We start from the raw sequence: 14,550 nt of genomic DNA, 5'->3' as shown, positions 1-14,550 counted from the left end.
AAAAAAAAATTTTTTTGTGTGTGTGTGGTACTGGGAGTGCTTTTATTTTTGTGGTACGGAGGCTTTGTACCTCCGGCTATACTCCCAGCCCTAGTTTTATATTTTATTTGGAAACAGGGTCTCACTAAGTTGCCGAGAGCCTCACCAGGTAGCCGAGGCTGGCTTCGAACCTGCGATCCTCCTGCCTCAGCTCCCAAGCGCGGGGATTACAAGCGTGCGTCACCACGCCCGGCTGGCCATTCGACTTGAAATCTATGTGAACGGCTTTACTCAAATCACTTAGGCTCCTCTACATGATGCACTGACCATATATACTGGGGTATGTGTGTATATGTTGTTGTTATATTTTTTGGTACTGGGAATTGAACCCAGGGGCATTCTACCTCCAGTGACATTCCCAGCCCTCTTTTTCTTTTGTTTTTGATGGTACTGGGGGTGGAACCCAGGGGCTTTTCTACCTCTGGCCTATCCAACAGGGTCTAAGTTGCTGAGAGCCTCACTAAGTAGCTGAGGCTGGCTTTGAACCTGGGCGATCCTCCTGTCTCAGCCTCCCAAGTGCAGGGATTACAAGTGTGGTCCCATTGTGCCTAGCTTTTGGCAATTTCTTTTTCCCTCCGGTCTTGGGGATGGAACCCAGGGGCATTGTACCTCCAAGCTACACCCCCAACCCTATTGCAAAAATTTTTTTTGCAGTACTGGGGATGGAACTCGGGCATTCTACCTCTTGAGCTACACCTTCACCCTATTTTATTATTATTTATTTTGAAACAAGGTCTCACTAAGTTGCGGAGGGCCTAAAGAGCTAAGGCTGCTCGCAAACCTGTGATCCTCCTAATTCAGCCTCCCAACTACTGGGTTACGAGCGTGTGCCAACATGCTCGGATCCCCAGCCCTAATTTTCATTCTGTGTGTGTGTGTGTGTGTGTGTGTGTGTGTGTGTGTGTGTGTGTGTGTTACTGGGGATGGAACCCAGGGGCTTTCTACCTCCGGGCTACACCCCCAGCCCTATTTTTTATTCTTTATTTTGAAACAGGGTCTGAGTCGCAAAGAACTCACTAAGTAGCTGACGCTGTCTGTGAACCGTGATCATCCTGCCTCAGCCTCCCAAATGCTGGGATTACAAGCGTGCGCCACCAAGCCAGGCTTGATACAAATTTTAAGAGACAATACTTATAAAAATGTCACTCATCTAAAATGTAAAATTAATTACAATAAGTTTAATAGTGTTCTAAATTTAATATCTGATTTAACTGCTCAGAAATTACATGTAGTTGAACATTTTTCTCAATGATCAATTCAGAATATATCAATTTAAGCAAAATTAATGAAAAATAGGAATAGCAACTGAAAAGATAAATATGTACATTCAATAAGAATTTTTATTTCAATTATTCACAAAACAATATTACAATACTTTATAAAAATATTAAGTTTTAGGCTACCAGTATTCATTAAAAAAAGTGTGTGTGCTAGAAGGCCGTTGGCCAAGTCCTTTTTTGGTAAGGGTTAATTTCCACATTAAGACACTGAAGACCAAAGCTGCTGGAACAAAATCTTCAAATATACAAAACTGCTTTTCTTGGCATTTAAAAAACACATGACGATTTAAACTGAACACACATTAAGTTAGTGTTTTATCTTACTGTACAATTGTTACTACGAGGAACTGTCCACTTAAGATCTAGTGAATGCCATCAACCTTTCCTGGCTTATTTTCCTGATTGAAATCAGTATATAAACATAATTTTGTGACCATTTTAAAACGTTTAAAAAATTACAATATCCGAGTTCACATAAAGTCCTTTAAAAACTCATGTCATAGGTTGTGAACATTAAGGTAAACAATGGCAGCACTCGTCTTAGAAAAGATCGTCTTGGCAGAGGGATTCAATACTCAGCAGGTTATGTAAACAGAGGAAGCCACCGTGATCTCCAGCACCGGAACTGTTGCCAACTTGATTGACGTTCACTACTCACATCTGAAAACAGTCTGATTTTAACACAGTCCCTGGCAAAGAACTGTACATTTAATGATTAAATCAAGTACGTGGTGAAAGTTAAGCACCGTATGTTGAGAATTTGGGAAGCGGATACAGTGCTATGAATGTGACTATGAAACGCGGTATTCTCAAACACAAATACTAGGCTTCCATTTATCAGTCAGTTTTTCTTTGTTAGACTCTTATGCCAGTAATGCTACTGAAATCCATTCCTGGAAGTTTCTTTGTGAGTTAGTCAGAAAAGCATGTTTCATTTCTGCACTTTAAATGTGCAAACCCTATCCCCCTCTTGACTTAGTGTGATCGTTCAGAGTAAGCTTCCTCCCACATCAACTATATGCTAAGAGGGAAGAACAACAACTGCTCAGTGTATTTATAAAGTGGATGAGGATTGAGTGTGGAGTTGAAAATGGAGCTCTACAAATGTTCTGCGCAAACGCTGTGTCGACTAGGAGCCGCCACGTCACCATCTGGAGGACGAGGCCGCCACTTACCGTGGATGTGCAGAAAGGTCCTTTGCCAGTCACGTCTCTAACAGTTCATTTCTGAGTGCCGGCAAGTCGCCCTGCCTCTCCGTGACGTCAACGTTAAGTAGTCCACTCCCTCCCTCTGAGAAACTCCCCATTTTCCTTTCTTATATTTCTTTTAAATTCACTTCCCTCTCTCAGTCTGCATTCAATACAAGCAAAAGTGCACTCACCTCCCTGACCTAGCGATTGTCCTACCTGCAGCGCCCATCACCACAGAAGCGCCAGCAACATCTCACAGTACCAAGACTTTAATTTTAATGCTTAAATGCTGGGCCTTACTTTTCATGCTATCTAAAGATTAAAGAATTTTCTCTTGGATTAGACAGTAGAATTTCAATTATATAGTGCCTTTAAAAAAATCAACGCAATCTTACAAAAGATTAACCCACAATTATGTTCATTATTCTAAATTGAACTACTCATATTTGAAGTAAAAAATTTTTTCTATTTTCCAGTTTCATGAGTGAGTATGGACACAGTATGTTATGCTTTCAAGTTCTAATGCTGTGCTCTAATATTTAGTCAAGTTTTAGATGATGCTTATAATCCTTTTTGCTCTTCAGAAACCTGGCCCATTTCCACATACAAGGAGGCCTAGGTTAAGCCTGCATATTGACTGTTTAACATAAAAAACTTTTCAGAATAATAAACGCCAAGTTTTTAAAACCGGAATGGAATTATATGGTCCCACAAAGTTCCTTATTTTTAGATTTTACTATGGTATAACTTCTTTTGTATAGACAAAAACTCCCAAGTTTTGTCTATAACAAACAGCTTTCTCAAGTCTGAGTTTGGGGAAGAAAAGCCAAGGCTATAAACAGTCGCCGTGTAGCTCTCCTCACCGTGCCCTCACCCGCACTGCCATCGACAGCTTGCTTCTCTCTTTGGACCCTGAAATAAGTTGGAAAATTCATCATTGGTACTTAAGAGTTTTACACCTGGGGGAAAAAAGTGGTTCTGTGCAACCGTGTCTGGAATTCCAGCGTGCTGTTAAACCACGCAGAGCGAAGATTTTTGGTTTTCTTCCTTTGCGTCCTCCTCATGAGGAACTCGACACAGTTCTTTACATGGGGCGGACCCGTGCATACAGAGGCTACCTGGCTCACAAGTTCTCTCCCGGCTGGTACTGTGGCTCCGTTGCAGTGAAGTAGTCTTCCAAGAAGGACTGGATATACTCAAACGTGGGTCTCTCATCAGGATCCTTCTTCCAGCACAGGTTCATCAGCTCGTGGAGGGACTCGGGGCAGCCCTGAGGGCAGGGCATCCTGTACCCGCGCTCCACCTGCTCCAGCACTTCTCGGTTTACCATGCCTAGCACACAGATTCACACGCTGAGGGGCAGGGCCTGGCCGCCAGCAGCCCTCAAGTCTCTGAAGTCTGCCCACGAGAGATCGTCTCAACAGACAAACAGATCCCCACCCTGCGGAGTTTAGGATTGAACCTGGGCGCTCCACTTCTGAGCTATACTCTCAGCCCTTTCTTTCTTATTTTGAAACAGGGTCTTGCTAAATTACCACACTCACTGGCCTTGAACCTGCCATCCTCCTATCTCAGCTTCTGAAGTACTGGGATTATAGCTGTGTGCACCACACCCAGCCAAACAAAATAAAATTTAAGCAGAGCACATCAAGAGAAGCTTATTCAAGAGTTGCAGCGCACGCCTATGATCCCACTGCTTTGGAGGCTGAGACAAGAAGACCACAGGTTCAAGACCAGCCTCCCCACCTTGGGGCTGGGGTTTAGCTAAGAGGTACAAGGCCCCTGGGTCCAAGAGTGTGTCGGGGTATTGAGGATTCTACCTCTGAGCCACGCCTCTGGGCCTATTTTTTTCTTTTCTTTTTTTAAAGTTTTGCTCAGGGTCTTGCTAAGTTAGCACGCATGTGCTGGCTTTGAACCTGCAATTCTCCTGCCTCAGCCTCCAAGTACTGAGAGCAGAGGCGCGTGCTATTGCGCCTAGCTCTTATCTGTCTTTAACTGGAACGCAAAGTGGACTTACACGTAATGTGCTTATGAGTGGAGATGCGTTTGACTCATTTCTCATTATTCCCTTTCTCTCCCTGCCCTTTTTTTGGTGCTAGGGACTAAACCCAGGCCCCAGTGCGTGCGAGGCATGCACTCCCTGACTTAGCTGTACACCCTAGCCTCTCTTGCATTTTTTTTTTTTTAACTGGGAATTGGACCCAGAGGCAGAGGCATTCTACCTCCCAGCCACACCCAGCACTTTTATTTTAGTCATACTGGGGATGGATCCCAGTTGCATTCTACCTCCGAGCTACACCCCCAGCCCTAATTTTTTTTTATTGTTATTTTGAAACAAGATCTCACTAAGCTGCAGAGGGCCTTACTTAAGTAGCTGAGGCTGGACTTGAGCCTGCTATCCTCCTGTCTCAGCCTCCCAAGTACTGGCATTACTAACTAGTGTGGGCCACCAAGCCAGGTTGTTAATTTTTTGTTTTGAAACAGGGTCTCACTAGGTTACTGAGCCTTGATACACTGCTGAGGCTGTCCTCAAACCTGCATTTCTCCTGTCTCAGCCTCTCAAGGTCTGGGATCATAAGCATGCATCACCTTACCCGGCTAGTGTAATTTTGCCAAACACTGGATGAGATGAGAGAAAGGCCAAGACTAGTGTAAACGCAAGGAAGACGAGTGACTATGCACCCGACCATGGCACCCGAGGGCCGGTTTCACAAGAGGCTTTGAAGGCAGGCAAAGGGCAAAGGAGGTAGAGTCATCTTGGCAGTGAAGCCAGGTGTGGTGGTGCACGCTTGTAATCCCAGTACTTGGGAGGCTGAGACAGGAGGATTGCTGGTTCGCAGCCAGCCTCAGCTACTTAGGCCCTCTGTAATTTAGTGAAATCCTGTTTCAAAATAAAGAATAAAAAATAGGGCTGGGGGTGTAGCTCAGAGGTCAAATGTCCCTGGGTTCCAATCCCAGTACCGAAAAAAAGAGATCCTAGCAGTGTCAAGAAATTGCTAGGTTAGGGAAAGAGGCCTGCAGAGATGCAGGTGACAGAAGGGTCCATTAGACTGAGCACAGGATACAGTTGCAGTGATGTCAAGATCACCGAGTGGAGAGGTTCAAGCTAGAAGAGAGCAGGCAACACTGACCAGCGCTAAGGTGAGTCTAGGGGCGTGCAGGCTCACTGGAGAGGGGAGGGGAGTCACTAGAGTGAGAAGACCTGGAATGGAGAGTGTCAGCAGGTAACAGGGGATGTGGTGATAACGTGACATTAGATCTCAGGTGGAGGCTACTGCGGAAATAGCCTGCAACATGCAGAACTCGGGAGATCAGCACAGCAGTGTTTCCTGAGGCTGGATTTTATATGCTTTCATTCTCCTCAGCTATCAGGATGATTCAGTTGAAAAGTTTGAATATAATAGACTTAAAGGATGTTTAATTGTATCTGAATTGTAAGTGAGCTAAAATTTCCCTTTGCCTCCAGATGCTACATAAATCTTAGTTTTGGAAAAAAATCTTATTTTCGAGAGGAAAGTATTTTTCTTTTTCTTCTTTTTTGTGTGGTACTGGGGATGGAACCCAGGGACATTCTACCTCCGAGCGACAACCTCAGTCCTAATTTTTATTCTTTATTTTGAAAGAAGGTCTCACTGAGTTGCAAAGGGCCTCAGTAGCTGAGGCTGTCCGCGAACCGTGATCCGCGAACCGCGATCCTCCTGTCTCAGCCTCCCAAATGCTGGGATTGCAAGCGTGCGACACCATGCCTGGATTTTTATTTTTCTTCTTTAATAATGACAGATAAACTTTATGTAAAAAATAGTCTAATAAGGAAAAGAGGGCAAATATATATTACAAAAGCACACCAATCACAATTACTGGGAAAGGTAAGGTGTCTGAGACATGCTTCTGCTGGGTGTTGTGGTGTACACCTGTAATCCCACTACATGGGAGCCCGAGACAGGAGGATTGCAGGTTCAAAACCAGCCTCAGCAAGTAGTGAGACTCTCATCAAGCTAGTGAGATCTTGTTTGAAAAATAAAAATAAAATAGGGCTGGAGGTGTGGCTTGGAGGTAGAGTGTCCCTGGGTTTAATTCCCTACACACACACATCCTCTTGGGAAACACACCAGGGAAGAAAGCTGAGGGGTGCAGGATGCCTCCGTGTCAGCTCTGCCTCAAGGACCATGGCTCTCACTCATCAGTACCAAAGAAAGAATGGGAGTGGGGATGGAGGACGCAGAGCTCATGCTCCCCGCTATAGTTCTGTTCCTAACCCAACTCCTGTTAGAGTCACTGACAGGACGACCACGAGCTGGAGAGCGTGAGCTTACCTGGATACGGCACTCTGCCTTTGGTTACCAGTTCTGTCTGCAGGATGCCAAACGACCACACGTCAGACTTTATTGTAAATCGGCCGTACAGTGCAGCCTCGGGAGCTGTCCATTTGATTGGAAATTTTGCACCTAAAACAATATTGGAAATCTTGCTTACCTTTTATTTTTGAAAATCCGAGTGAAAATAATATAGCAGGGCTGATCTTTTATCAATATCCTACTACATGTGTACTGAAGTTAAGTTTTTAAAATAACACAAGAAGCCGGGCGTGGTGGCACACGCTTGTAATCCCTGCGCTTGGGAGGCTGAGACAGGAGGATCGTACAGGTTCGAAGCCAGCCTCAGCTACTTAGTGAGGCTCTCAGCAACTTAGTGAGACCCTGTTTCCAAATAAAGTATAAAATAGGTCTGGGAGTATAGCCTGGAGGTAGAAAGCCTCTGGGTTCCACCTCCAGTACCACCAAAAAAAATAAATAAATAAAATAAAATAACACAAGATACATGGTAAGAAACTATCTTTTTTTGGTACTAGGGATGGAACCCAGAGAGGCATTCTACCTCTGAGCTACACCCCAGCCCTATTTTTTATTTTGAAACAGGATTTCACTGAGTTGCAGAGGGCCTCACTAAGTACCTGAGGCTGGCTGGAACCGTGATGTTCTTGTCTCAGACTCCCAAGTACTGGGATTTCAAGTGTGCACTACCACGCCCAGCTAATTTTAAAAATTTATATTAAAATAAAATCATTTCTTTCTTATAGGATATTCAATGATGTTTTTTAAAGTTGGTAGTAGGGACAGAAAATAATTCAAGAAAATAGAGGTAGAGGTAGTAGTAAACTAAAAATATGGATCATAGAACCTGTAACTATTAAGTCTAATCTGGTACTCAGTAGCAGTAAATAATTGTGGGTTGATAAAGCCATATTCTATTGGGTTTTGATGGCTACTTGTTTTCAACCATAATCTCATATCTTTCCAGATATTTTCATTGTGTCACCATTTTTAAAAGGCCATGGTAGTTTACTCAAATAAGTGTATTCTTTTTTTTTTTTTTTTTGGGTGGTACCGTGGGTGGAACCCAGAAGCTTTTCTACCTCCAGGCTACACTCCCAGACCTATTTTATACTCTATTTGGAAACAGGTTCTCACTAAGTTGCTGAGAGCCTCACTAAGTAGCCGAGGCTGGCTTCGAACCTGCGATCCTCCTGTCTCAGCCTTCCAAGGGCTGGGATTATAAGAGCGCGCCACCGCGCCCGGCTCTAAATATATTTCTTTTATGCTCAGGTATTATGCTAATCATTATGGGCATATAAAAACATGACGCCATGTGTGGTGGCACACACCAGTAATCCCAATACTTGGGAGGCCGAGACAGGATTGATCAAGGTTTAAAGACAGCCTCGGCAGTTTTAGTGGAATTCTCAACAACTTACAGTACAACCTTGTTTCAAACTAAAAAATAAAAGAGAGCTGGGGTGTAGCTCAGAGGTAGAATGCCCTCGATTCAATCCTCAGCACCGCAAAACAAACAACAAACAGGCCTTTCATGAAGCGTGTATACTGAACAATAGTGAGATCCTGTTTCAAAAACAAAAAAAATAAAAAGGGCTGGGGCTGGGGCTGAGGCCGAGTGCTCCTAGGCTCAGTCTCCACTGTATCACAACAGCAACAAAGACACAGCAGCTACATTAAGCCTTAGAAGATGGGTGCGGATTTTACAGATCACGATTCCGTTAGCGCTGGAAGCCATTCCAGCTGGAGGTAACTGCGTAACTGTAAAGGTTGAAAGGAAAGTGGCCGATGAGGGTTTCACCCTCTGCTGTCGGGCTGGCCTGCATGCTGTGGGATGTTCTGAGCGCCTGGCTTTTCCCACGCTGTGGTGACCCGCCTCCCAGGGCGCGGAGGGACGCCGTCCCAGATTCAGAACCTCTGACCTAAGCCAGCAGTTCAGCAATTCAAGTTTGCTCAGAAAGAGCAATAAAAAACATTTATTTGTTGTCACGTTAAAAAGTGTAGAGAGGCTATTACATGCTATATTTATAATGCAAGAATACCTAAGTCAAGTTCTTCCTTTGAGGAAATAATTAGAAAGCTGTAGCAGCATTTACTATATACAATCTTACAAATAACATCAATGTTTCTGTAACTCCTGAGGGGACCTAAAACAATTTCTAGTCCTTAAAATCCTGTTTTTCAAGAGTGTTAAGAGAAGCACAGGACATGGGTTACAAGCATTTTTAACAGTAATTTTACCTTGTCTTGCAGTGTATTCATTATCTTCAATTAATCTCGCTAAACCAAAATCTGCTATTTTGCACACAAGGTTTTCTCCTACAAGAATATTAGCAGCCCGAAGATCTCGGTGAATATAGTTCATTCTTTCAATATACGCCATGCCATCAGCAATCTGAGAAGAAAAGGAAACAGAGAACATGACACACGGGAAAGCAAGAAGGGATCCCGGCCAACACTAAAAGGAGGCGTAGCAACAGGCACAGTCTGGAGACAGCAGGGAAAAGAACACTGGAATGAAAAAGCAGGCACTATGCGTGGTGGCATACACCCGTGCCCCAGCACGTGGGAGGCTGAGGCAGGAGAACTGCAGGTTTGAGGCCACACTCAGCAACTTGGCAAGACCCTGTCTCACGATAAAAAGGACTGGGGTAGAGCTCAGAGACAGAGCGTCCCTGGGCTCACTCCCCAGTACCGGGGGGAGGGAAGCAGGCTGAATTCAGCTCTCAAAACCCCAGAATTGTGGGAAAAAGAGAGAAAGCAAAAATCTGCCACCCGCAGTCAGTCTCTGTGTGGCCCGAGGAGAACTACAAATGGCTTCCACACCTTGAAAGGGGGAGCAGAAGAGGCCGGGAAGGGAGAGGGAGGTGGAGAGCACACAGAGATGCCCCACTAAGGCTGATATCTGCCTGGCCTTTCCTCCTTTAGAAAGGTCGCTGATTCACCGTCCGCTACAGGTTACCCAAGGCCAGGCCAAGGCCGGCACGGCCTGGTGTACACCTATCTTACCCATGTAGTTTTGGTAAGAAGTTTCTCTAAGTTGCCAGATTCTGCACGTGTGGGTACTCCACAAGAGGTAAGAGCTGAGAGCCAGCATGCCAGTGAAGTTAGTAAAACGTTAGTAAACCACCTACCACACATCTGTATACAAACTCTGCACTGTTTCTGTGTGTGTGGTACTGGGATGGAACCCAGAGGCATTCTACCTTTTATTGTTATACTGCCAGCCCGATTTTATTTTTTATTTATCTTATTTTTTTGTGGCACTGGGACTGAAACCCAGGGGCATTCTACCACCTAGCTACATGAGCTACACCTCCAGCCCTATTTTTTTATTCTTTATTTCTGAACAGGGACACACTAAATTGCAGAGGGCCTCACTAAGTAGCTGAGATTGTCCTCAAACCTGTGATCATCCTATCTTACCCTCCCAAGTACTGGGATTACAAGTGTGTACCACCACAACCTACCAAACTTTGTACTTTATTTTTTATTTTATTTTTTGCGGTACTGGGGATGGAATTCAGGGGCACTCTACCTCTAAGCTACACCTGTAGTCCTATTTTTTATTCTTTATTTTGAAACAGGGTCTCACTGAGTTGCAAAAGGCCTAAGTAGCTGAGGCTGTCTGTGAACAGCAATTCTCCTTTCTTAGCCTCCCAAATGCTGGGATTACAAGCGTGTGCCACCACACCTGGCTAAAACTTTGTACTTTAAAAACAAAAATTCAGAACAATAAAGTAGATTCATCCTTAGCTATATATTTCCTTCTTGATTCCTTTTTTTTTTTTTTTTGTGGGTCTGGAACCCAGGGGCATTTGACCTCCAAGCCACACCCCCCAAAATATTTTTATTCTTTATTTTGAAACAGGGTCTCACTAAGTAGCTGAGGCTGTCCACGAACCGTGATCCTCCGGTCTCAGCCTCCCAAATGCTGGGATTACAAGTGTGCACCACCACACCCGGCTTTTGATTCATTTTTTTTTTTTTTAACTACAGTAAAAAAAAACAAAACAAAAAAAAAAACCAGCATATACTTCATAATATTTCTTTGGACTAGCCCTTACCTATTTTAGTTATCTTAAATCTATCTGTTGATATACAAATACAGATAGACTTTATATTTGTGGAAACATTTCTAAAAGGAAATGTGAGCCAGGTATGGTGGCACATACCTGTAACTCCACTACTTGGGAGGCGGAGACAGGAGGACTGGATAGCAGCAACAATTTAGCAAGACCATGTGTGAAAATTAATAAGGCTGGGGTGTGTAGCCCAGAGGTACAACGTCCCTGGATTCAATCCTTAGTACCACAAAAATAAATAAACGAGCTGGGCATGATTGCCCATACCTGTAATCCCAGAACTGAGAAGGCTGAGACAGGAGGATTACAGGTTCAAGGACAGCCTCAGCAACCTAGCCAGACTCTGTTTCAGAGGGGCGGGGTGGAAGAGCTGGGGGTATAGCTCAAAAGTAGATTGCCCCTGGGTTTACCCACACCACAAAAAATTAATAAATATAGCCAGGTGTGGCGATGCACATTTGTAATCTCAGTTCTTGGGAGGCTGAGACAGGAGAGTGTAGGTTAGTGGTCAGCCTCAGCTACTTAAGCTCTCTGTAACTTAGTGATATTCTGTTTCAAATGTAAAAGAATAAAAATAGGTTGGGGTGAACTTTGGAGGTAGAATGCCTCTGGGTTCCATCTCCAGTACCAAAAAGGAAGAAAGAAAAAAAGAAATGGCCATACGACGTGGGCAGCACTTGACTGGGAGCTCTATAGTTGGCATTGTTATCAACACATCATGTGAGCCGGGCGTGGTGGGCGCGCTTGTAACCCCAGCATTTGGGAGGCTGAGACAGGAAGATTGTCGTTCGTGGACAGCCTCAGCTACTTAGTGAGGCCTTTGCAACTCAGTGAGACCCTGTTTCAAAATAAAGAATTAAAAAAAAAAAAAAATAGGGCTTGCAGTGTAGCTTGGAGGTAGAGTGCTGCTGGGTTCCATCTCCAATACCGTGCAAAAAAGAAAAAAGAAAAGAAAAAAAAATTATGTGAATTTTATCTATCTTTGGTCTTTAGATACTATATTTTCTATAATATTAGGAGCTCACACTGGATTATCTCAAAAGTTCGTTTCTAGTTTAAAATTTTATTACTCCACTATGTAAACTATTCTTCAGGTAAGCTTAGACTACATTTTATTTTTTATTTTTTGCAGTACTAAAGATGGAATCCAGGCATTCTACCTCCGAGCTACACCCCCGATCCTATTTTTTTATTCTGTATTTTGAAATAGGGTCTCACTAAGTTGCAGATGGCCTCACTAGGTAGTTAAGCTGGCCGCGAACTGGCAACCCTCCTGTCTCAGCCTTGCAAGTCCTGGGATTACAAGCGTGCCCACCACGCCGGCTTAGTCTACATCTTAAATCGATACTTCCAATTAAACTGATACATGAATATGAAAATACCTGAGCAGCCATATCAACCAGCTGTGGAAGCTTCAAATATTTTCCATCTCCTTCCTTAAGGAAATCTAGTAAGCTCCCTGAAAAAGAGAAAGATACTCATGAAAAATAAGGAAATACCACATTAAGGTTGAAGTAAATATTCCTCTACACCCAAAATGAATTATCAACATAATACATAACTTTTTGGCTTTTCTGTTTTTGTGTGCTGGGGATTAAGTTCAAGGGAATTCTACCTTCGAGCTACAACTCTAGCTCTACTTTCATTGTGAAACAGGGTCTTGCTAGGTTGATGAGCCTCACTACTTGCTGAGGCCGGCCTCGAACCTGTGACTCTTTCTCAGCCTCCAAGTACTGGGACTGCAGACATGTGCCACCAAATTCAGCTAATCCTAAAAACTTGTTAGGTGCAGTTTGGAAATGTCTAAATTACCTTAAAAATTGCAGAAGAAATCACTAGGCTGGAATTTGCACACTTCCTCTGATTATGGAAAATGTACCCTTTCCCTTTCCCCAAGAGAAAACTTCATCAGATTGGAGCCATTTTCTTGTAAATGTATTAGATACACATTTTTACGTCAATCTGAATAAAAATTTCATACAAGTGGGAACATCTTGAGGTAGTTACAAGTATATGTAAGCATCTAAACAAGGGTGGAAAGGCTGGCCCGATGAACGCAGAGCCTCCGCAACAGCAGGTAGAGCAGGGCAGAGCGCAAGGCTAGGAGGCCGCCTCTCTACTGCTGGTTAAGAGCATTCCGCACGCTTGAATGTAATCAAGAGAACACCAAACTCAAATTAGGCACATTTTATAAAACATAAAGCTGGACTGCTTTCTTAAAAAAATATGCTATGAAAGACAAAGACACAGGAATTGCTCCAGATTCAAGGAGAATAAAGAAAATTACAACTAAATGAAATGGATAATGGATCGGTCTAAGTGTATGGGCCAGGAGATCGGCAAAGTACATTCCAGGTGACAAAGTAACACAAACAAAGCTCTTGGGCGGGGCTGAGATGCGGCTCAGCGGCAGGGGCGTGCTCAGATGTGTCAGGCCCTGAGTTTGGTCCCCAGCACCACACACACACAGTCTAGAACAGTGGGCTTACGTGGAGTCCAGAAGGCAGTGCACTTGCTGCGTAACACAGGACGGACTGCTCAGCCGAATGCTTAAATGAGGAATTCACTACTGAGTTTTAAAACCAGACACTTTTTTATCTTACATGCTAAACCTCCCACCTAGGAATAATCCTAACACAGTGCTCTGACAACACGGAATTCTACATGTCCTTCCAATTAAATAATTCTTAAAACCACTACATGGAGCAAATAGATCACTAATAAGTCTCACCTCCTTTACATTTCTTATACCATCAATATCCTAGTTTAAATTTCCTTCCTTTCTCTCTCCCTCTCCCCCTCCTCTTCTAGTTCATGCAATGCATTCCCTCCCCCCTTTTTTTAAAAACTTTTTTTTTGGTACTGGGGATGGAATCCAGGAGCATTTTACCTTTGAGCTACACTCCAGTTCTATTTTATTTTTTACTTTGAAACAGGGTCTTTCTAAGTTGCTGAGGACCTTTCCACGTTGCTAGGCTGCCTGTGAACCTGCGATCCTGTCTCAGCCTCCCAGGTACTGGGATTACTGGCGCCACACCTGGCTCCAGTGCACTCTTTGAAAAGCTGTATTTGGCAGATGACTGCTGTAAAAAAAAAAAAAAAAAAAAAAAAAAAAAAAAAAAAAAAAACCTCCTTCCTAAGAATGCCATGCTTTGGCTATAAATCAACAGAACATGTCACTTGATTTCAGACTCTTGGGAAAAAAATTTCTAGCTGGGCGTGGTGGTACATGCTTGTAACCCCAGCATTCGGGAGACAGAAACAGGAGGATTGCGAGGATCGCGGTTCAAGGACAGCCTCAGATACTACTTAGTGAGCCCCTTTGGAACTCAGTAAAACCTTGCTTCAAATTAAAGAATTAAAAAAAAGGACTGGGGGTGTAGCCTGAAGGTAGAATGCCCCTGACCTCCATCCCCAGCACCACACACACACACACACACAAAAAAAAAAAAATAAAATAAAATAAAAAATTTCCTATAGCAAATGTGTAGCTTGTAGTTGTCCCTGTCACCACTAGATGGAACTAGCAAACTGGCCAAGGTAAACCATGGTAGAAGGAGACAAATCAGTGACTTCAGTCTGATTCAAGAGGATGTGGAGAAGTGGGAACTCTAAGACATTGTTG

General features: G+C 43.6%; 1 protein-coding gene across 1 annotated transcript in view; it reads right to left on the bottom strand.

The window, feature by feature from the left end:
• Positions 1-3,632: 3,632 nt before the first annotated feature.
• YES1 (YES proto-oncogene 1, Src family tyrosine kinase) overlaps positions 3,633-14,550 on the bottom strand; it is a gene marked incomplete at its 3' end in the record, with an annotated part of 28,287 nt that continues 17,369 nt past the window's right edge. The window contains exons 8-11 of the mRNA XM_080714826.1: positions 12,308-12,384; positions 9,082-9,235; positions 6,823-6,954; positions 3,633-3,841 (exon numbers count right to left, since the gene is read on the bottom strand). Coding sequence (XP_080570952.1) covers positions 3,633-3,841; positions 6,823-6,954; positions 9,082-9,235; positions 12,308-12,384 — 572 coding nt within the window. The remainder of the gene's footprint in view (positions 3,842-6,822; positions 6,955-9,081; positions 9,236-12,307; positions 12,385-14,550) is intronic.

Source organism: Muscardinus avellanarius (genome assembly GCF_963383645.1).
Source record: "Muscardinus avellanarius genome assembly, chromosome: 17".
In the NCBI taxonomy this organism is placed as follows: domain Eukaryota; kingdom Metazoa; phylum Chordata; class Mammalia; order Rodentia; family Gliridae; genus Muscardinus; species Muscardinus avellanarius.
This window is presented reverse-complemented; position numbering and strand designations above follow the sequence as displayed.